The sequence below is a fragment of the Lissotriton helveticus genome, chromosome 1_2 (assembly GCF_964261635.1).
Source record: "Lissotriton helveticus chromosome 1_2, aLisHel1.1, whole genome shotgun sequence".
Taxonomy (NCBI): domain Eukaryota; kingdom Metazoa; phylum Chordata; class Amphibia; order Caudata; family Salamandridae; genus Lissotriton; species Lissotriton helveticus.
The window spans coordinates 78,932,865-78,957,109 of record NC_136058.1 but is presented as its reverse complement, the minus strand read 5'-3'; the positions used below and the strand labels follow the sequence as shown (position 1 = coordinate 78,957,109).

Sequence of the window (24,245 nt, the reverse complement as noted above, 5' to 3'; positions counted from 1 at the left end):
GGATGAAAGTAAGAGATTAGGTAAAAGGATTTTCTGTAAGTAATGGTAAATCCATCTGGACCAGGTGCTTTTCCACGACGTAACACTGAGATAGCGTGGGAAATATCAGCCAAAGAATTATCAGTATCAAGAGACTCAAAATCAATGGGGGTAGATGGAGGAGAGGGAATAGAACTAAAATAAGAAAGGAGATCAGGTTGCTTTGGTATAGATTCAGGAGTATAAAGAGACTTATAGAAAGAAACAAATTCATTCAGAATATCATTAATCTGACCTCCATAATAGCGGGAGTTACTTTTCAGAAGATAATTGGAAGCAGCATCCATAGATAATTTATTAAAAGTAAGTTTAACTTCAATAAGGTTTTTGAAAGAGGACTCATTATTAGAGTTATAATATGAAAATAAGGTAATTCATTTATAAATGTAAAAAGAAGTAATAGTTTGTATTTCTAAATGTATATAACACTATTTACTTGGAATTGGATATTTACTTAACTGGTATTAAAATTAGTTTTTTTAATTATCTATGTATTGCATACCTAGCTGTCAGACACGCATTGATTCCCTTCTTTCCACAGACACAGAGAGATTATAACTGACTTGCATTATAGCGCCTTCTATGACACACATAAAGAATATGATCAAATCATACTGTAATATTTAAAATAATATAGGTCCAAGTGTTGCTTAGGTATCATCTCTTATAAATGCCAAAATACATCCAGTTATAATCGCAGAAACTGCATTTTTACACTGATCTAATGAGTTTGAAGTGGTGTCTTATAAACAACAATGCGAAAACATTGAATTGACTGAAACAAAGGTGCCATATGGTTTCTTTTGGTACCATCCCGTTGGTATGGTAGTGTGTAAAGGATTTGCAATGCTTTATTAACTTTAAAGCAGGAATAGTTTATCTGGTTATAGATTTGATGACCAGTCTCTCAATGGCTAATACACAAGTCTTAGATTACATTATTGAGCCAGGGAATCATTTTCATTTCATCATCTTTAGTTTGGCAAATTGCCATAAAAGAACAGAATAAATACATACAAGTATAAAACATTCTTTAAAAAAAAAACATTGAATGTAAAAACAATTTAGAATTAAAGACAAGTGGTTAACCTCTAGCAGCTTAACTCATAAAGTGCAATAGCAATCAGCATCAAAAGCACACACATGATCTCATTGTAACCCAGATAAGTACAACCACAGTACAACAAATAACTAAGAGCTAATGACCCTTTGAGACATCTTAGCAAATGCATCTCCTAACAACCTGGCTTTCTTTTCAATACAGGTTCCAGATATAAATTTTATATCTTAGACATACATGCTTGAATGCTGTCATGAGCACTGCTTACGTGTGCACCACATTGTAAACAAATCTCTAGAAACAGTGAAGACAATGGGTTGATGGGTGTCAAGATCCTCAATGCCTCTTGGCTTACTAGATTGAATCAACTATTTTGATCTCCATTGTTATACAGGCTGGGCAAAAAAAAAGAACATGCAATTCGGGTTCCTCTGGTGCACCAAAAGCTGGGCAATTCGTGACAAATCACCACCATAGTTTGTAGTGGGGCTGAGCCTTGCATTTATACAGTGTTAAGTTAGCATGAGCTTATTAAAAGTTTATAGCCATTTTACCTTTTGCTTTCTTTTGCACACGGCACACACGTTAGATATTGTTTCGAGTTAGATTGAGAGTTTTGCTTCACATGAGAATAACTTGTTTTTCTACATTGCTATACTTGCTTTGTAAGCTTAGTCTGAACAGTGAGTGCTGAGGCCTTCAAGGTTATATCAACACTGTTGCTGTTGTTCGAACTGATCAGCGCACGTTCTAGACATAACCTATATGCAGCTGAGGACAGCTCAGATACTGGCGCCTTTAATAATACACTGTGTAGGCATGATTGAACACACTTGGAGAGCAATCGTATGCTGAGAGCTTGTGCAGAACTCGGTGTGATTCACTCCTGCTAATCCCTGAGGTATGGGGTCGCCTATGCAAGCCTAAGATGTAAATGTAAATGTATTTCGATTTATATAGCGCACTAATCACCCAGGGGTCTCAAGGCGCTTGCTTAGGGAACCCGTCCTGGTATTCCCCTGTGAGATACCCCGGCAGGGTATTCACAAGGTGAAAGCCAGGCATCCCGCCGCGAGGGGCCGTAGTGGAGATTAAGCAAGCTATTGCCCAGAGTCACAGAGTGTGACCCCGTGAGTCGAGTAGGCACCGGAGCGAGAATTGTCGAGTCCGTGGAATTTTTTGAGCCCGAGACCCGCCGAGGCGGGGAATCGAACCCTGGTCCACGGCTGATCTCAGCTTCCGGGTCTGCCGCCTCTAACCACTGAGCCACGCTTCTCCAGGTCTTCTAAGAGACCTTCTTTAGTTATAAAATAACCTACCAGCAAGGGAGGGTGAAATATAGGTATATATTTAACCTGTTTCCATTTAGCATTATAACATGCTTTCTCCCTTTGTATTTTATGGAATAGTAACTATGCTGACAATCTTATTTCTTATCATATATCTGCTAGTATTAGCTAAGATGCTGCACCTGAGATCACGGCGTTAAAATAAAATTTTCAAACGTGCTCGTGTTTCCCTTTACTCCCTGTTCTAGAATGGTATGAGAGTATAATGAAAGAGTGATCATGTTTCCCACCTTACCTGAGGTATCCTAAGTTGCATGTTCTGGGTTGTCTAATCATTGGTGACTTTGCTATAGGACGAAGAGCTAATGAGACACTGATGCTAGTCTGGTAGGGGATTTTGGGTGCTAAGGTGAGTTTTTGGTACACCCTAATTCACTGAGGTCCTGAGTCTCTGTGCACAGTTCTGTGACTGGGCAGAATCCCTGCAACAAGCTGTTAGAAAATTAGCACCGAGGAAGTGACCTATGTTTGAATTGTGTGTAGAGTTTCCTAGCTAAAGCTGGCTAAATTTCATCTAGAAAGACCTCTAGACTGCAGATATCTTTTACCCCAATAAAAGTTGCTGTCAAAGTGCCTAAAGACAAGCACCTCTGAAGAAAAGCAATTTTGTGTCCCTTGAAACAATTCACAAGGTCTTTTATAGATGTTGTTAGATAGATCACAGCAGGGTCACTCCCAAGGTTAATTTTGTCAATGCTGTTCACCGTATCTCATGTAGTTAGGCCAGAGTAATCTGTCTGACCTGGGTAACCCCAGTATATCCTCCAGCGCTAGTCTGTAGGAGATCAACTCAGGAGTGACCCAGATTATTTTCTAGAAAGGGAGGGATCTAAGTCCAAGTTCCTCAGAGACAGGTCTATTTCCTATGTCTAATCGAAGCGGGATGAGTGGGGTACTGGGAAGAGGCTGACTAACTGCCTGATAACACTTTTAAAATGTTACCAATATCTTTCACAGATTTATGCCCCCATAGTTCAGCCCCATACATGATGGCACCAAAGGCTTGCACTTTATAGATCTCAACATGTGGGACTTATGGGCTTGTGGAATGAGTTCCTGTGCACTCTCGCCAATTCCTCCAATATTTGTGCTAATTTGAGTCTTGATTTAGCAATATGGATCATCAGTCCATTTGTTCAGTGAGAGTTAGCCCTAAATATTCAAAGGTGGATACCCTCTCAAGGGGAATGCCGTTCATACAGGGATTAGAGCATGTGGAATGCATGAACCATAAAACCATGAATTTGTCTTGGTAACATTAATTGCTAGGCCTCTTGACTTACAAAAAACGTTAAAACTATCAAGTATCCTTTGAATACTGATTGGAGATTTCAAGAGAAGACATACTTTATTTGAAGCGATCTTGGGGGCATCATTGTTGTTGACCCTGTTTACTAAATCCACCAGGCCATTGATGTATAGCTAAACAATGTTGGGGCCAACACGCAGCCCTAACTCCCCTACAGACTGTGAATGGTTCAGAGAGATCCCCGTGTTTCCCATATCAGACCTCAGCAAAACCCTCATGTAGCCTCCTCATCCCGTGACACAAATAGGAAGAGACCTCAATATCAGTTAGTACTGACCAAAGCTTGTCTCTAGGTCCTAAGTCAAAAGCTGACTTGAGGTCCCACATATTAGAGATGCGTCGCCTAAAGCCTGCTTGGAAGGAGCTAAGAACATTATGAGCCTCTTTCTATCCCTGAAGTAATACCTGTAGTACCCGGGCAAAGACTTTCTGCATCACATCGATCAGACTGATAGGTCTATAATTGCCTGGTATCAGAGGGGAACCCTTTGTGTGAATATGTATAATTTCTGCTCCAACCCATGATTTGGCTATAGGCATTGCCTCCATTATGGCTTTAAATATTACCCACAAATATGGGCCTCAAAACGCTGGTTTTAAAGGAAAAGTTCCCCAGGAATTTTATCAATCCCTGGTGCCTTGTTGGGGGCTATTTTATGGATGGCACTAAGCACTTCTGACAGGGTTATCGCTCACACAGGGACAATTACTTACATGAGTGGCCTGCACTATTACCCCTCTGTGCTTTATCTCCCTCTGGTGCAACATACAAGGCCTGATAATGCTCATTTCATGCTTCAGCCACAATGTTAGGTTCAAAGCTAGAGCTGCCCTCACCACTGCCAGAAGTTACTATTTTTTCAAAAAGCTTTTAGGTCTTTGATTATTGGGGCCAGAGGGGAGAATTCCACTTGGCCTGGTCCCAGGACTTGTTTGCGGACGTGGTGATATCTCTATAAATATCCAGCTTGTGTTTGATCCAGGATCTATCCTTCTAATAGAGCTTGTGTGGCTTCTCTACAATGCCGATTAATCCAAGAGTGGGTAGTCTGCTTTGGCCTCTGATCCATAGTTTCACACACAGTAAATCCAATCATTTGTCAGTCAGTGCAGCATAAATTTCAGCTACCCCTGTAAGCGAGCAGGTTTTACCTTCGGCTGTGGTAACTTTGCTCAGATCTATTAGGGAGTTTCCCACCGCCTCCAACAACCACAATTTATTCAGGGGATTGCTGCATTGCTGACAAGCGCATCCATTGCCTACCACTTGTCAGTCTTGTCTCTTGTCCAGCTGGTCGCTAGCTGCCGACCAAGCATGTATTTCAAGTAGAGCAAGGTTGAGAGTCAAGGCATTGTGATCACTGTCATGCCTAGGCAAGAAAGCAAAATCTAAGACCAAAGGCCACATACAAGTTTCCACAATAATGTAATCAATTAGAGACGAGGATCCTACCCGATTAAACATATACATCCACTGGGTGTTTAATTTTGTCTGCCTATTGCAGGACCTTACTTACTGGTTCAGGCTAAGAACATTGATCTGGAGACCCAAAGGGGCCAATGTTTGCTTGTGGGTATACTCAGCTCCAGCAAAGCCCACAACTTTTCCTCCTTGCATACAGTGTCACCCTAATGTGCAGCTAACGGCTCAAATTGGCAGTTAAAATCACCCATTATAACCAAATAAGCACATGCCGAAATAGTGGACAAAAAGGTTGCTAGTTGCTCCACAACCAGAGATTCATGACCAATACTCATAGGTCTCGAATAATCATTAACCAGTGACACAACAACCTTGGAAGCAAAGGTAAGTATGATACACAAAATGTTGTTTAAAACAAGCTCAATTGCCTTGGCCGTACAGACCAGGTGTGGAGCAACTCATATGGTTAGCCCGCCAGATGGTCTGCCCCTCTCCCTGGTAGTAGCATCCCTATCGAAGGCCGCAAAGCCCAGCTGCCAAGCTTCCTCTATACATCATGTTTTCTGGAAAAAACATGCATCATACTGGTCCATAACAGACCCCCAGTCACTAGAGTGCCATTTATTCTTTAGGTCAACAACATTCCAGGACACTGCCTTGAGAGATTTTTTAACTTCCCGGGTTCCTGAAATGGTCATGCAGGGCTGAATATGACTCATTACATCACATAGCAATACCACACATACCATTACAGCGCGGGTATTACTACGCGATGTCAATTACTACGAAATACCATTACAATGCAAACTTTTACCATGACTATACCTTTACCACGCATGCAATACAATTACAACTCAAAGGCATGCATGGTAAGGGTATACTCATGGTAAACATTTGCAAGGTAAGTGACTCCACCCTACCCGACCTTAAACCCTATTGTAGTACCACTGCACGACCCTCCCCCGACCCTCAGACCTCTCCCTACAATAATACTACACTACACCCTGCACGACCCCCGACACTACCCTTAAACCAAAAAAACAATCCTACACTACACAAACACCACAACACTACCCTAAACCCTAAAAACAACTCCCAGCACGACCCTTCCCCTGCCCCCCAGTCAGGTCCCTACACTGAAACACTGCCCTGCACGACCCCTGACACTACCGTAAACCTTAATACACTACCCTACACTACACAAACACCACAACACTATCCGAAACCCTAAAACACTACCCCCAGCATAACCATTCCCCTACCCGGAGTCCGGTCCCTACACTGAAACACTACCCTGCACATCCGAGACAACACTACCTTGAACCCAAAAAAACTACCCTACACTACACAAACACCACAACTCTGACCTAAACCCTAATACACTACCCCCAGCACAACCCTCCCCCACCCCCCAGTCCAGTCCCTGCACTGAAACACTACCCTGCACAGCTCCCCGACATTGCCCTAAACCCTAAAACACTACCCTACACTACACAAGCACCACAACACTACCCTACCCCCAGTCGGTTCCCTACACTCAGGCACTACCCTGCATGACCCCCGACACTACCCTAAAACACAGCCCTGCACTACACAAACACCACAACACTACCCTAAACCACTGCCCCAGCACGACCCTCCCACTACCCTCAGTTCATTCCCTACACTCAACCATTACCCTGCACGACCTCCGACACTACCCTAAAACCTAATACACAACCCTACCCTACACAAACACCACAACACTATCCTAAGCCCTAAAACACTACCCCTGCATGACCCTCCCCCTACCCCAGTCCAGTCACTACACTCTAACACTACCCTGCACGACCCCCCGACACTACCCTAAAACACTACACTACACAAACAGCACAACACTACCCTAAACCCTAAAACATTACCCCCAGCACGACCCTCCCCCTACCCCCAGTCTGGTCTCTACACTCTAACACTACCCTGCACAACCACCTGACACTACCCTAAACCCTAAAACATAACCCTACACTACACAAACATTACAACACTACTTCAACACTACTGTATACCCTAAAAAATAACCCCCACCCCAAGCCCAATCCCCCTTACCTCTCTCTCTCCTCGTGGTTCCTCTCTCCTGGTTCCTGCTTCACATCCAGCACGGTGCATGTCGTTGTGAGGAAATGGAACAGCCTCAGTTTCCTCACAAAAATGTGGGTAGCCGCTACATCGCATGCATTGTAAAAGCGCATGCGATGTAATGGTATGCGTGGTAATGGCTGCGCGTTGTTACATCGCATGCGTAACTCATGTGATGTACTGACTTGCGGGGTAACAGCCTCATTGTAATGGCTGTTTACCTGCAGGGCTCTACCCTTTGGGATGACACCACGCTTTGAGGTGTCAATGGGGTATTCCCCCCAACCTCGATAAAGGTCTTCTACTGCCAGGGTCACTCCCCTCATTATTATTGACCCTGTCTTCCAAAGAGGGCTCCAGGGAGGGGGGCCCAAGTTGCAAATGGCAGAGCCCTGGGTGGATCCGGAATCTATTCTCTTTCCCTTCTCCACCAGGGTTCGAGGTGATGTGAACCTCATGCATTTCACCCTGCTGCCCAACTCCTGCCTTCCAGGACCTTAGAAAGTGGTGTGGATTATGGATTTCCAGTTCCAGTCCCACCCCCAAATGTCCCCCCTTGGATGACTCAAACTCAGCCTGGCCACAAAGGCAGTCTCCTCCAGTGCCCCGAATCTCTTCGCTACTGGCATTGAAAATGGAGAGGCCTGGGCATCTGGTGTGCATATCTGCCCCGCATATAGGCTAGGTTCTGAGTGACCAGGCCACTTTGATTTTGTTTGCCAAAGGGCATTTTGTAGAAATAGCCAAATGATAAGAGCATGATTGCTGTACCCAGTACCTGCACATAAAAGTCACCCACCACAAAATTATAGGCCAACTTTGAGTTCCTAAAGTTAATAATAACACAATCCCTGGGATAGCTGGGGGATGTAGTCTCCCAACCCAGCAGTCACGCAGTCAAGGAAAGCTGCAACAGAAGTGAACAAGGCACCCACGCTGGGAGACGCCTCCTCCGGGTTTATGATGCTCCAGAAATTGATGTGGCAGCTGGGGGCTGTAGTCTCCCACCCCAGTGGTTGAGCTGTCAATGAAAACAGCAGTGAACGAGCCACTGGCGCTGTGGGATGCCTCACCCGAGTTTATCGCGCTCCGAAACCTTAGGGCTCACAGGGAGGAGGCTTGGAAACTGTAAATAATGTGCCTGCCATTCACAATAAAACTGATTGTAGGGACTCTGTTAGACCTGGAATCTTTTGCATAATTTACTCCTAACCTTTTGCCAAGAGACCTCCAGTTTTACTGACTTCGTTTTTGCTGGCCTTAGGACTCTGCACACTTTCACTGCTAGCCAGTGCTAAAGTGCTTGTGTTCTTTCCCTAAATATGGGTAAAATTGGCTTATACCCAGTTGGCATATCTAATTGGCATATAAGTCCCTAGTAAAGTTCACTACATGTGCCCAAGGCCTGTAATTAGATGCTACTAGTGGACCTGAAGCACTAATGGAGCCAACCACTTAAGTAGCCCTTTAAACATGTCTCAGACCTGCCATTCAGGGCCTGTATGTGCATCGTTTGACCTGCCATGTCGACCTAGCCAAATAAACCTTTTGCCAGGCCAGAACCTTTCTATTTAATAAATATGAATCACCCGAGTCCTGGACCCATGAAAGTGGGCTTAAGGTTTTTGGCAGTCTTTGTGGATCTAGCAGAACTGACACATCTTCTCTGCTGCACAGCAAAATCCTGAGCAGAACCAACTCATTTCCGTTGCTGTGTGGATTGGACCCGCTGTAAAGCGCAGGCCCTCGCAACTCTTGTTGATGGCAGACTCCACATTTCAGCCTCACAGTTCTTCAAAACCGACGCTTCGCCTGACTGCGACCCACATCCCAGGCATCGAACTTTGCATCGCAAGCCCCATAGACGGGATCCACAACGGGACCACGCGCTGCAGTCTCGCTGAATATCAGAACTGATGTATTGCCTTGGCTGCTCAACGCATCTTCGACACGGAGCCACGCAACACACTCTTTAACCTGGATTTTAAGGACATTTGTTCAGCATACCTAACTGGGTCCCTGTAGCCAGCCCGTGCTCCATCGTGGGTTAGTCTAAACTTTTGACTTTGTCCCAGTCTGACTCAACCAGATATCAACAGTTGGCGCTGTGTGCTTTCTGCTACTATTTTGACCTAAAGTTTTAAATTGAATATCTCTGGTTCTACCAATCGGATTTATGTTGTTTTGATCTTGTTATTTTTATAAAATCATGCTCTATTTTTCTAACCTAGTGTGGGATTCTTTTTTGTGTGATGTTTTCACTTTTTTATTGTTTGAAGTTTTGCACAAATACTTAACATATTACATCTAAGTTAAGCCTGACTGCTCTGTGGCAAGCTACCAGGGTGTTAAGCACAGGTTAATTTGGGGTTTGGTAGCGCCTTACCTTGACTAGAATTGTGGTTGCTGCTTGAACAGGGTTCACACCCCAGTCAATAAGTAACCTAATTCTAAACGGACTCAGAATAAATGAACCAATTAAATGGCTTGTGTCTTTTGTGGTCACTACTAAGAAGGGTTAAAAAAAAACTTGTTCCAGTGGAGGCTTCGTAATCTGAGTGCCCATTGTGTTAGCTAGTATAATCAACGACTTCAACATTTTTTGTTGCCAAATCCTGATGAATGATGGCTTCTCTTTCTTCTGGCTAATGTATTTATAACAGCCTTACCACTGAACTTTTCATTATTAGATTCAAATAACTTAACTAACACAGAGACAGCAAACAATCTTGACGAAGTCAATCTTACAATTTAAGCCACTGCATAGGATGCTCATAAAATGTCCCTGTCTTATGAAAACTGGGGGATTCCCTCCATGAATTCCATGTTGGACAGTAAGTCATGAAAGGTCTTATCATAGTTTATACATTATAATACCTGTAAGAAATTGAGATATTAGTTGAAAAGGATGAAAGCCCCACTCAAGTACTAATCATACTTCCTTGTCAGGTTGAAATGCGAAAGTCACAAAATAAACCTGTGCTTAACCGTCTGGTAGCTTGACACAAAAGCAGGCAGGCTTAACATAGAGGCAAAGTGTAAAGTATCTAAGCAGCACTCGAATAATATTAAAGTAAAAACACAATGCAAGAACAATCTAAAACTAATTTAGGGAATATTTTAATAAATAAAATGACACCAAAATGACAAATATCCATTAAAGAGAACTGGAGATGTGAATTTTTTTATGTTTGAGGTAAAAATAGCACAAAAAGTGCAAAGCATCAACCACCATTATCTGATCATGCTAAAATGGGTCAATGTCAAAAGTTGAGGCCCACCGCCATGGAGCGTGGGTCAGATACAGGGACCAGGTTAGTCTTGGTGTAAATTTTACCTTTGCACTTAGAAACTTGCCGATGGGAGTTGTCGGCGGGTCAGTGTGCAGGATGTATCAGAAGAGAGGCTTGTCCATGGTAGTCTGATGGAGTTCCAGTCCCTGTTCAGAATTTCACATTGTTGTTGTTGATGCAAAGAGTTGTTAGTTGATTGGAGCTTCGCATTGGCGGAAAATTGGTGGCGGTCATTGTTGAAGTGAAGAGCTCCATGTGGGCTAAGTCTGGGCCTTGAACAAGGAAGGTCTTGTTGGTAGTGAGATACAGATTATGCATTTTCCTCAGTGAAGTCCATCCACATTCACACTGAGACTGGGGACATTATTTGTCAATGCGAACAACTCTGCACAGGATGTTCTGCACAATCAATCCAAGCTTTGATTTGTTGACATCGGCTGTGGTACACTCTAACACCAGCTAAGGGGCCAAGGACCTCAGGGGCACCTCTTGGAGGATAGGACTCCAACAGATGGTAGCAGCAGGGTCCAGGCAAGTTCCAGATGGAATAGGTCAGCAGGAAAACAAGAAATGTTGCAGAAGATGGCCTCTGTAAGCATGTTATGTCTTGTAGCTGACACAGGAGGTCAGCCAAATGACCCTTGAAGCCACTTCTGGGTCCTGGGTTCAAGGCAAGCAGATACAGTCTTCCTTCAAGCTTCAAACAGCAGGGCAGTCCATTGGTCCGAGCCTCCACAAATCCAGAAATTTTCTGATTTCAGGTTCTGCGGTGCCCCTTTCATACCCAGTGCCAGTCTATAGGTATCCCTAATAAAGATTCTGGTCAGTTCTTCCCCTCCCACCAGGTTTGGTTCCAGTCTGTCTGGTGAAACCAAAGGCAGGCTGCATTTGCGAGTGCCAATGTAAACCTCTTCTGAAGTCAGGAAGCTCAGATCAGTGGAAAGAAAATTAAAGCTGGTCAGGTTATAATCTTCCTATCTCTCAGGCAACACTGAGGGCCTATGACAATGTCTCGGAAACGGGACCGATTGACCTCTGGTCGGCTGTCCCGACTGCCTGATTAGGAAGCGACCGAACACTGTTCAGCCACATTCTGACATTTCCCTATGTGTGCATGTGTTTCCCAATCGGACCAGGGATTAACATAGGGGCACCTCAGGTGCCCCCTCGGCCACCAACCAGAGGCCGCCAAGTAAAGGGGGCCCTAATAAGGGCCCAAACTCGCTGTCTGATAGGCTTTCCTTGTCAGAAATGCCGGCATGACAAGCCTGCCGGAGACCCAGTATCGTAATACCAATGGCAGAAAGGCCTCCCTTTGGGATTATGGGCCGGCCTCCGACTGGCCGACGGGCTCATTGAGCCCGTCAGACGCCAGCCGGAAAGACCAGCCAGTTTCAATTCCGACTGGCTGATTCATAATCAGCAGGTCAGAATTTAAATAGATGATTTCAAACTTGCTAAATAATCAGACATCAAAGACAACAAGTACATCTATTTGGGCTTTTGGCTATCGGAAGGGGCAAAACCTACAGCCCATCTGAACCATCTGAGAAGGAAAGCGGCTGGCATAATTTTCTCTTTCAAAAGCCTTAATCAGCAACTTCACAGTCCAACTGCTGAACCCATTTTGAAAGTTCCTAAGGCAAAGCTAGTGCCCTCTATTAACTATGGCCATTTAGTTTTCCCCGTGCCTTCAATAAGTTCTTCGCGAACCATCAAACAAATAAGGGTCTTACATCAGATTTTAAAATGCTTAAAGCTACGCCATGTTCTTTGGTTTGCAGCCATTTGCAGATAGGAATAAGCCAGCTTCTTCTAGGGCCAGAGTTGGCTTGGCAACCAAAAAAGACGTGGCTGATAGAGTTAATCGGAGCAGGGCAACAGGGACAGCCCTTGTTCCGGACTGGGTCACATGCCCATAAGTTCATAAATGAATTCAGGGGGAGTGAACCGTGTCTAAATTGGATGTAAAGATTTCTATCCGCTGGCAGCTGAATAAGGTCAAGGTAGCCTTCTAAGGAACGCAAAAGTTTAAAATCTAAAACTTCTTCAGTTAATCTGCCCAGCTTACTGTGCCTTATTTCATTCTTGGCTACCCAGTCCCAGTAAATGGCTTTCTATTGCTTTTTTGAGAGCAATTCTAGGCAATCTGTGCTACCCACTTTTTCCCTGATACTGTCAAGTAGGTTTTTGATGTTCCTAATCCAACCTATCTTCTTGAGTGTATCTAGGGTGCAAACTCCATCAAGAGTTGAGGCATATGAAGACAGTTCTGGGGTCGAAAATAATATTGACCAGAAGAGAAGCGGACAGAGTTTTGCTAAATCGTTTACAGATTTGATACCCATGTCCAGAATTTAAATAGATAATTTCAAATTTGCTAAATAATCAGACATCAAAGACAACAAGTTAATACCACAGACCTGTACAGCTTAAGTAAACATAAATGAAGTCAGCATTTATCTAAGGCAAATAGGATTTCACACAGGATGTAACAACCTGAAAGACACTCGCATGCTCTGGAGGTTAGTTGCATGAAGTGCCAACAGAAATACTTTCATTCGAAACGCATTATTCTTCGAGAAATTTAGAGAGAGACCACTTTGTATTGAAGCACTCTTAGCAGCATTAAAACTAGCCTAGGGGTACAAATTGGAGGTACCCAAGTGCAGGATACCCTCTCCCAGGGACCTCCGTTAACTATCAAATCAAGAGACCTAATCCACACAAAACGCAGTCTTACAAGGACCTTGAAAGCAAGAAGGAAAGGCACCAAAAACATAAAACCTCAGGAAATAACAGCTCTCCGCGCAGCGCACAGGAAGAAAGTCTGGGAAATACGCTCCAAGAAAATGGAGTCAGAATGGGTGAAAATGTTTACCTTCCTCAAAGAAAGGGGACACATACAACTTTGGAGATATATTAAGCAATTTTCCAACACCGGCCAGACAAAAGAAAATGGAGTGGCCGCCTTGGAGTGGGTTAAACATGCAACTCAGCTGTACTCAACCCAACAGGATATTACCCAAACTAACTCCAGGACCCAATGGAGTTCCCGCATCTGTGTTTAAAGCCTCGCAGGGATTCTGGGCAGAGCAGTTAACAACACTTTTTAAGCACACCTTTGCCACCTATACTGTTCCATTATCGTGGTAAGGTTCAATACTCTTCCCAATTTACAAAAAAGGGGACAGCACAAAACCCGGAAATACAGGCTCATTGCTTTATTGACATTGAAGCCAAAGCATACGCCAGAATACTTTTGAAAGAACTGGAAGCCTGGGTAACAGATAATAACATTCTTCCCCTATTACAAACAGGATTCAGGGACCAAAGCTCTACCACAGACAACATCTTAGTACTGGGCCACCTGTCGAACTGTGCTACCCAGACATCTCAGTTACCACTTTTCTGTTGCTTTGTGGATTATAGTGCAGCTTTTGATAGGGTTGATCGCAGAAAGCTGTGGGAAAAAATACACACTTGGGGAATCCCCCAACAGCTGCTAAAAGCCATAATTTCCCTATATCAGGGGACCTGGGTCCGCATTAAAATCAGTCAAACATTAGTCACTGCTAAGGTACCAACCAATAACGGCTTAAAACAAGGGTGCGTACTTGCCCTTATACTTTTCAATCTGTGCACAGCTGATCTGGGGAAAGCGCTGGAGGGGGCAAATCTATTGCCCCCCAGACTGGGAAAAACACAGCTTCAAATACTGTATCCAGTATGCGGATGACATTGTGATTATGGACTACACGAGAACTGGCCTACAGAAGGCCCTAAAAGCTTTGCATGGATATAACCAACAGAACAAACTCCTGGTGAACCAGGAGAAGACTAGGGTACTTATATTGGGGAAGTACCTGCGTAAGAAGACCACACATTGGCAACTTAGGGCCCTGCAAATGAATTTTTACACAAAAACCTGGTCCTACTCTACTACAGGCCATTATATATATATAGTACCTCTTGTTGACTCGTTTGTGCGGTTATTCTTAACCTAACACCCACTCACGGAGTTTGCAACAGGGTGTGCCTGTCTTTAAAATGTCCTCATAAAAATCTCTGCGCGTCATTCACTACATGCCTACAGTCCCTATACTCAAGTTATACTTGTGCAGCCCCGTGTGTGGATGCAGAAAGGGAGAAGTCCAGTTAAATCAAATCAAGATCAAGAAAAAATCAAGAAAAATGTGTGGAAGATGGGAAGGTGCCTCACGGGAGCAACCACCAGGGAACTACTGACAGGTTCTCGTCAGTGTGTTCCACTTCTCATCATTGGCTCCTTCCCATCATAAATAAACAAACTGGAAAGTAGGAAAAAAGAAAATTCAGTTAGCTCAACAGTGTATGTCCCTACCATAACCGTGTGCATCTACCCCCATAGACACCAACACCGCTACTCAGTGTGATGCTTGTTTAAAATGGAGTTAGAAATCCCTAGCTATTTGAACACCTTTATTCTGTGCTGGGTTTCTACTCCCACTAAAACCAACACTCTACCGTTGTGCTTCGTTTTTGTATTCTATGAAGCCAACATGTTTCATTGCCTGTGTGATATCGTTGGCAATTTCATCAGGGCTGGGGGTGTTTTCTCCACACCACGCCGGTCACCGCCGGCGACTAAATCTGTAGACATATATGACATCACCAGAGAGACAAAGCAACACACAACATATAAAAGACAAAGAGTGACAGATATTAGTTTAGATGCCCATATCCTCTAAATATATGTATTCCAACTGTCACACGGACATATCCAAACTCGTTACCTTTTTCTCTTTGGCGGCTCATGTACCTGGGGTTTCTAGTTTCCCCCTTTTTTTTGGTGTGGTACTCGACCACCTTGAAAGGTTTTTGGGTCGCTTTTCGTCGACCTGTAAAAACAGATGTATTCTGTCAGTATCTCATGTCTCTGCAATCCGTCATTATCACCCCGTAATTCCATTAAAAAAAGGTTGGTAATCGCGCTAGCGACCATGCCCTTTGTCAGTACTACATGCTGTTATCAGGGTTCCCTGGTACTCCCATCTTTCTCCTGTTCCCGATTTTCAATACGTAAGTTGTTAGCATGTAGTTACCGATCACCCCTACATAGTGCCCGTCTGCTCCTTCGTTCTGAATAAGGAGGGGGGTTGTCGATAGATTCCTTTAACATGCCTACGTTTATGCCTATCTATCTGGGGGTTCCGGGTTCTAATTCCCACTCCTTACTGTCTTTCACTGAAGACGTTTCCTCTATTCGGGGCTCCCGTTCCCGCTGACTCGGACTTGGATCTCGCCGACAAGTTTACATTGTCGGCGTGTGACGTCACGTGTCACATGACCTGTTACTGCGTGGCGGCCATCTTAGAGTGGGATAGTCGTTTGAATTGTCATAGCCCACCCTGTGCCCTCTTCGCATGGTGCAGCTAATCTTGTTGTTATATTCCTTATGCACCTATGTTTAGCGATCCTAAATTAACGCATTTTAAAAAAAATTAAATTCGGGTTGGAGGAAGCTGTTAGTTGCTCCATCATTTTTATGTTTTTATTTCCTCAGTGCATCTAGGGAACACGGAGTTTTTCCTTCCCCCCCCCAACAATGTGGTCATTTTAGTCTAAAGACCCGAAGTCCCAGTCAGGTTCAATGATTTCTCTTGTATATGCTCCCCTTCATATTCTTGGGGGTCATGATTTTGCAGACAGTTGCCAGCGGGCCCTCCTGCCAGTGTTCTGTCATCTAGCAGATACCTTGCTCCACTCAATAAAATCATTGAGTCCATCTTTATCTGCCCTCTCCTGATAGATCCAGCGTGCTTCCTTTGTCATTAATCTGGTTTCAATCGTTTTGGGGTCCCCCATGATTTTTTCCAGAATCACCCAGCGTATATCTTTCGGTTGATGTTGCGACAACTTAAAATGCTGTACCAGCTTGGTGGTGAGTCGTCCCGCTCTCACCGTGCTGAGGTGTTCCTGAATGCGGACCTTGGCCTTTCTGGTTGTCAGCCCAATGTAGTGGAGTCCGCATGGGCACGTGAGTCGGTATATGACGTTGGCTGTATTACAGTTAGTCAGGTTATTCAAATGCCATGTCCTTCCATTGACTAATTGGATGGTCTTTGTCTTTTCAGTGAGTCCGCATACTGAACAGCATCCACAGGGATGGTGCCCCGTAACTGTTGGGGGTGCTGTCCCTTCCTGTCTGGGTCGAGAGTGCACCAACCTGTCCTTCAAGTTTTGCGATCTCCGGAAGGCGAACCTGGGTGGTGGCATTTTAAAACCGCTGGTACTCAACAGATGCCAGTGTTTCTTCAAAATCAGACGTATCTTGGAAGACAAAGGATCAAAGGTGGTGACCACTGGTAAACAGTCTCCCATTTCCTTAGGGGCTCGTTCAAGAAGACTTTCACGCGGAGTATTCAAAGCTCGCTTCCATGCGGATTTCACTATTTTTTTTTAGGGTACGCACGTTTCTCCAGCTTCGCCATCAATTCACTTGCTTCTGCCACATATGTTTCTCTGGTGCTGCAATTCCGTCTGTACCGGAGGAACTGTCCTACCGGCAGATTGTCGCGGAGTGCGCGGGGGTGGTATGAGTTGTAGTGGAGCAATGAATTTTTATCGGTTGGCTTCTTATGTACCAGCGTGATGATTTGGTTCTCATGAACCAATATGTCCAGGTCCAGGTATACAGCTGTTTCCCTGTTGTAGTGCCATGTGAATTTCAAACATGGGTCCAGGTTATTCAACCATGTAAGGAACTCCAGTAATGTCGCCTCGGGTCCGGTCAGACACACAGGACATCATCAATAAATCGTTTCCAGAGACAGATGTTCTTCTGGTATGAGTTTGATTGATGATGGATGTTGTGGGTCTCAAATTGTCCCACATAAATGCACGCTAGACTGGGGGCAAATGTAGCCCCCATCGAAGTACCAGATGTTTGTAGGTACAGTTGATCTTTATACTGGAAGAAATTTCTGGTAAGCGCTAGCTCAATGCACTGTAGAACAAAACATGGAGGTGTATCAAAGAACCATTCTCTCTCCTCCGGGGCCCGCGCTGCTGCCACCAGCGTGGCGTCCTGGGGTATGCTCATATATAATGATTCAATGTCAATGGTTACCAGAAATTGCTGGTTCAGATCGTATTCCATATCCATCAGTATATTCAGTACATCAGTCGTGTCCGGTACGTACGAGGCTTGAGTAATAACACATTCCCTCAGGAAGAAGTCTGCAAATTGGGATAGTGGCTCCAGTATTGACCGGATGCCTGATACTATAGGTCGACCCGGCGGTGGACTCTGAGCTTTATGGATTTTTGGAACAATGTAAAATGCTGGAATCCTAGGCTTCGGATTAATCAAGAAGTCCATTTCCTTTGCAGTGATCCACTTTTTCTCCTTTGCTTCTGTCACTATAGTTATAATAGTTGACAACAAATCTGCTGTGGGGTCACGCATTAGTGGTTGGTAGTTTTGGCGTGCCCCCAACAAGCGGTTGATTTCTATTTCGTAGTCTGTGGTATTAAGGACCACAACTGCCCCGCCTTTATCGGCTGGCTTGATGGTAATGGAGGTGTTGTTTTCCAAGGATTTCACTGCCAGTGAAAACAAATGAAAACAAGTATGAGCTACATCTATTTGGGCTTTTGGCTATCGGAAGGGGCAAAACCTACAGCCCATCTGAAACATCTGAGAAGGAAAGCGGCTGGCATAATTTTCTCTTTCAAAAGCCTTAATCAGCAACTTCACAGTCCATCTGCTGAACCCATTTTGAAAGTTCTTAAGGCAAAGCTAGTGCCCTCTCTTAACTATGGCCATTTAGTTTTCCCCGGTGCCTTCAATAAGTTTCTCGCGAACCATCAAACAAATAAGGGTCTTACATCAGATTTTAAAATGCTTAAAGCTACGCCATGTTCTTTGGTTCGCAGCCATTTGCAGATAGGAATAAGCCAGCTTCTTCGAGGGCCAGAGTTGGCTTGGCAACCAAAAAACACGTGGCTGATAGAGTTAATCGGAGCAGGGCAACAGGGACAGCCCTTGTTCCGGACTGGGTCACATGCCCATAAGTTCGTAAATGAATTCAGGGGGAGTGAACCGTGTCTAAATTGGATGTAAAGATTTCTATCCGCTGGCAGCTGAATAAGGTCGAGGTAGCCTTCTAAGGAACGTAAAAGTTTAAAATCTAAAACTTCTTCAGTTAATCTGCCCAGCTTACTGTGCCTTATTTAATTCTTGGCTACCCAGTCCTAGTAAATGGCTTTCTATTTCTTTTTTGAGAGCAATTCTAGGCAATCTGTGCTACCCTTTTTTACCCTGATACTGTCAAGTAGGTTTTTGATGTTCCTAATCCAACCTATCTTCTTGAGTGTATCTAGGGTGCAAACTCCATCAAGAGTTGAGGCATATGGGGTAGAAATCAATATTGACCAGAAGAGAAGCGGACAGAGTTTTGCTAAATCGTTTACAGATTTGATACCCATGTCCAGTTTTGAGGGAGAAGTGGTGTGCTTGAGGGAAGTGATAAGGAATGTATGATATGTCACTGTAAGATCATCCACTTTCACAAAGCCCACAACTTAGCCTTGTAGAGGGAACAGCTTACAGTCTTGCTTTTGTAGATCTCTAGGGCTATAAGTGTGCGAGCAAGTGTTCCTTCCTCAGGGCCCCAACTATCTGCTTAAACTTTAGGTTGGCCTAGGTTAGATGGTGCTTCCAGTACATACCTTCTGCCAGTTTAATAGCTCAATATTCAAAACCACCCACTCTCTCTAGGGCAATGTTATTTAGAGTAATACATCCTTTGAATGATTTATGAGGGTTTAGCATCATGAGTTTTGTTTGAGTAGTATTTATTTTTAGGCCTCTCTCATTACAAAAAGCCTTAAATTGGCTTAATAAAGTTTGGAACCCCCTCGGTGCTTTGGAGACAAGGAATGTATCATCAGCAAAAAGAAGTGTTGCAATCTTCTCATTCCCTAATGATGGGGCATCCGCTGGCGTTCTGGCTAGAAAGTCAACAACTTCATTGATATATAGGGAAAATAGCATAGGGGCCAGAACACAACCTTGACTGACCCCCCTGTTGATAATAATGGGATCAGTGACTTGGCCCTGGTCATCCCGCCGCACCCTGGCATCGTTGTCCTCATGGAGGCGAACAACTAATGACAACTTTTCCAGGGGCATCACCATCTCCTTCAATGCCAGCCAGAGCTTATTTCGGGGCACAAGGTCGAATGCTGACTTCAAGTCTATAAAAGCTATACATAAGCTCCCCTTACCCAATACCACCACCTTCCAGTAAAGGAGGATGAATCTAAAAACTTGATCGATTGTTCCTGTTCTCTGTCGGAATCCAGGAGACAGTATGTCATTCTCAGCCATTCAATCTTGGATCCTCACCAGAAGGGTACGGCAAAATACTTTCTGGATACAGTCTATAAGGCTGATGGGCCTATATTTGATCAGATTATTCCTATTGCCTTATGATTTATATGTTTTGGGACTAAAGTAGAATTCCTCTAGACAGGCTCCAGGGACCAGCCAGGTCTCAGGTCACATTACGGAAAAAATTGAATTCCAGAGTCCTGGACTCACTGCTGTTGAGGAGGTTGTCAGGACAGTGTCTCACAAAAACTATCAGTTTCAACAAACAGCAGATAAGGAATAGAAGGGCTGAAGAGTAATCGCCTGTCACAGAGATTGTTTCTTTCCAGAGAACATGTAAAGGCTCAGTTTCTAAATTATGTGGCAGCTGCAGGCTCATTAAGCCTCCATTCTCTGTTTTAGAACGGCTTAATAGCTTAATATTGTTTAGAAAATGTGTTTAACGCTGTATTTTATTATCTGGATCATCAAGAAACAACATTTAGATGGTTCAAAACCATGCACTTTGCCAATGCATAATTGTTGGAATTAGCCCAAGAAATTAAACCAATGGCATATCTCCCTTATCAAAAACAAAACACCAAACAGTACTGTACATTTATGTCGACTTCACCGGTCAAAATGTATTTTTAGCATATCAAGTGTTCATCGACCAGGGACGTTACAATACACAACGTTTTCTTGTCTATCTGATTTTGCTTATTGAACAGATAGTCACTGAGCATCCATCCTGTCCTGCATTTTTTAAAATATTTATCATTTGTGATGGTTTATATCATTTCAATGTATTTGGTACATATAAGTAATGCACGGCTTTGCTTTTGATTTTTGCAGTATGAAAACTGTTTTGATGTCTTGGATACCAATATGGCTGCATGAAAATGTTCCTAAGGCAGAGAACAGTGCTGCAATCAAGTCGATACAGGTACTTTGTGCTACATGGATGAGGTCACAGACTAAGTGATAGAAAGGTTGTAATTCACTGATGTTAGCTCACATTTTTGCAATAGTAAGTGAAGATAAATGAGTGTGTGATTTATTGTGAGGCCTCATAGAGCTCTAAACACAGAGCAGACTTCATGCAAGAAATTATAAATTCCAATGCAATTCAGGAGAGCAAATTATAGATTCTTAATGCAGTCTTGTGAAGATGGCGGATTGGAGGGATACCACTGACAGAGCTTCTTCGTGTGTCTGCTTTTGTGAGTGTGACTAACATTACAATGGTTTTTTCAAAGAACAAGGCATTGATTCAAAACATTTTGGATCATATCATAACATTCTGCAGAAGTGCAAAGATACAAAAGGAACATTTGCAACAGAATGGTATTGTCTGTGGTACACACACTGAATCAGTCACTCTACAGGTTGGTGCATGAGCTGCAGAAAGCCCACATTAGAAACACACAGTAGCAACACCCAGAATTCCAGGGCTCTTATGTCTGCAGCTCATGTACTATCCTACATAGGTATGGAGTTAGTCTACGCATAGTAGACACCATGATTAACAGGCCTTGAAGTCAGTGCTATAATAAGGCTAGTAGCACCCATGAGTCTAACAGTAGCCAACAAAGGCAAATTAACAAACCCACTGTTTCACACTGATTGATGTCCCTCCTAATGAGCTAAGAATGCTGGAAAACAACAGGCCATATCAGCATTGGACGCACTTTAATTGGCTGAGCCAGTTTCAGCATTTCATATGTGCATTGTCTGCAGTTGTTTGACATTCAATAATATCATAGGCAAATGAACCTTTGTAATAATGATTGTCCGAGTCTTTTTTTTGTATGATTTATTGAGAGAAAACAACAGAAATAAAGAGCAGTAAAATTGATAACATTAATCCCATTTGACAATAAGTGAGTAAGTAAAATAAAAGAAGATATAGGGATCAGACTCTGTAAACTGTATGTAAGGAGAAAGAGTACAATCTGAAAAGAGCTAATAAAGGAATGGAAAGAGAAGGGAGGGGTCAGGAGGGAAGGGAACAAAAGTAATTAATATATAGCAACTAAGCATTATACATTTTATACAAATGATGTGATATTGTAAGCATAACAATCAATAAGAAGTCAAAGGATGCATTGTAATAAACACTCGGTAATGAAGAACCAACTAGATACTCATGTGGAAAAAGGCAAAGGGAGAGAACTAAGGTGGTTTCCTTACATCATCCGATAAATTTTTAGAGGCAACAGAGAAGCAGGCAGATTGGGATAGATAATTTGTTAAAGGGAGCCATAAAAGATCCCTTTTAATTGCTAGAGATATAGGGGAAACATAGTTAGTATCTAGCCGATGGGGAAAACAGACAGCATTCCACCGTGCTCTGAAGGTGACCTTATCAGCTTGTTTCCAATTTGAAGTTATTAAATGAAATGCAATAGCTAATAATAAATCTAAAAGTTTAAAACTCAACGGTGACTGAGGCCATTGCGGAGAAAGAGTGCCTAAAAATACATTTGTAATAAGAAAAGGGATTTGGACCTTAAAAATGTGTCTAATTTGGGACCAGACCAATTGCCAAAATTGGGGGATTGAGGGGCACTCAAACAACATATGTGTCAAATCAGCGGCGGGACACGGACAAGACCGACAAGTAGGGGAAAAATCGGATGAGAAAGACGCTAAGGACATTGGGAAGAATAATAGTCTATGGCAGATGAAGAAAAGGGTTTGTGTGGTATTGGCAGCCCGGGAGGTCTTATGAAGTTTAGACCAAATTTTATCCCATGTAGCAGTTGGCAATTCTTGAGAAAAATTCTTTACCCATATCCTCTCAGTTTTTGATTTAAGTATTTCTGAGGCAAATAATAAGATTTGTAAATATTTGATGCTGAGGGAGATCCTTCTAGAATTGAGAGTAAAGAGTCGCAGGCTACAAGGGAATCAGAAGTAGCTGGAAGATTCTGAATAAACTGAGCGAGGAAAAGCTGGAGATGATTATACTGCGATCTGGAGAATGAAGGTAAAGAAAATTTAGATTGAAGGTCGGGAAAAGTATGGGGATTATCATCAGACATGAGTTGAGAAAGCCAGCGAAGACCTTTAGAATGCCACGTCTTCCAGTAGATAGGTCGACCACGAATCCGTACAGACTTATTATGCCATTGAGGCTGTTTGTGAAGAGAGTTAATGGAAGGAGATAGACGTAAAAGGGGAGATAAGAGTTTGCGAGAGTGAGAAATGACAGGGGAACATAAGGAAGCAATAAACTCACTCATAAACTGCTGCTCTTGAAAGACAAAGATGGATATACTGTTTGCAAACACATGTTGAGGCATTGATGAAATTGGTATTTTTTTCCTATTTTTCTCTATTTCTACATTGCTGTTATTTCCTAAGCAGAATGTCCCCTGCACGTTCACAGACAGGGACCAATAAGACCCACCTATGATATTGTCTAACCGTCAATAATATGTATTTAACTGATGGGTCTCACTTGACCTTTAACTTCACAGCACAATTTGGACTCTGTTTACTCTAGTAGTGTCTGCGGAATTTTCTATGAAATATTCTACAAGAACATGTGCTGCATTTTGCTCTATTTCATTACAGCTAATACATTCCTTTCGGCGTCCCCCTGTTCTTTCCAAATGTTTTATTGTTTTCCTCATTAACCTGAACACACAGAATTCGCTCCATTTAGATGTCAAGTACTCAGTGCGTGGTTGAGAGCCGTCCATGCAAACATTTTAAGGTGAATACAATACATGGAGTTCTTATATACAAAAAAATCCTTTAACAAGCTAGTTCACTGTCTTACAATGTTCAATTGTGAGTGCATAGTGTTGGAGCCTATTACACTCTTGTAAAACTACTGTATGGTCCTAGCCTGTGTAGATTAAGTATTTTGTGCTAAGAGCTTTTCAATTCTAGTTTTCTATTGCATGTGTTATCTGGGACGCTGTATCAGGGTGGGGGGCAGGGTGATCACCGGCTCTCCTTCCTGGGTGTGGGCAGGCAGGGTGGTCAGCTTCCTCAGTGGTATATTCCCATTTGGGCTCTGGGGGAGGAAGGGGGGCGGTGGGGGGGGATTGAGAAGGCCCGTCGGTCTTTCGATGCCTCAAAGGCTGTCAATGTCTCCATCCACCTGTCTGATAAAGGTGTCTTTCGGAGGCCTCTGACCTCCTCTCGCTGAAGGGCCGCTCCCTCCACAGACATTCAAATGCTCACCTCTGCCTGACATCTGTTATGCAGTGGGCCCTCTGAGGACTTCCAGTGGTGTGCAGTGTCTCTGAGGACAATGCCTAGAGCAAGGTTCACAAATCTATC

At 43.4% G+C, this 24,245-nt stretch overlaps 1 protein-coding gene across 2 annotated transcripts in view; it reads left to right on the top strand.

The window, feature by feature from the left end:
* The window catches only part of LOC144807767 (interleukin-12 receptor subunit beta-2-like), a 762,710-nt gene that overhangs the window by 725,170 nt on the left and 13,295 nt on the right, over positions 1-24,245 (top strand). For both annotated transcript variants that reach the window (XM_078673425.1, XM_078673424.1), the window contains one exon: positions 20,802-20,892. In XM_078673425.1, coding sequence (XP_078529551.1) covers positions 20,802-20,892 — 91 coding nt within the window. The remainder of the gene's footprint in view (positions 1-20,801; positions 20,893-24,245) is intronic.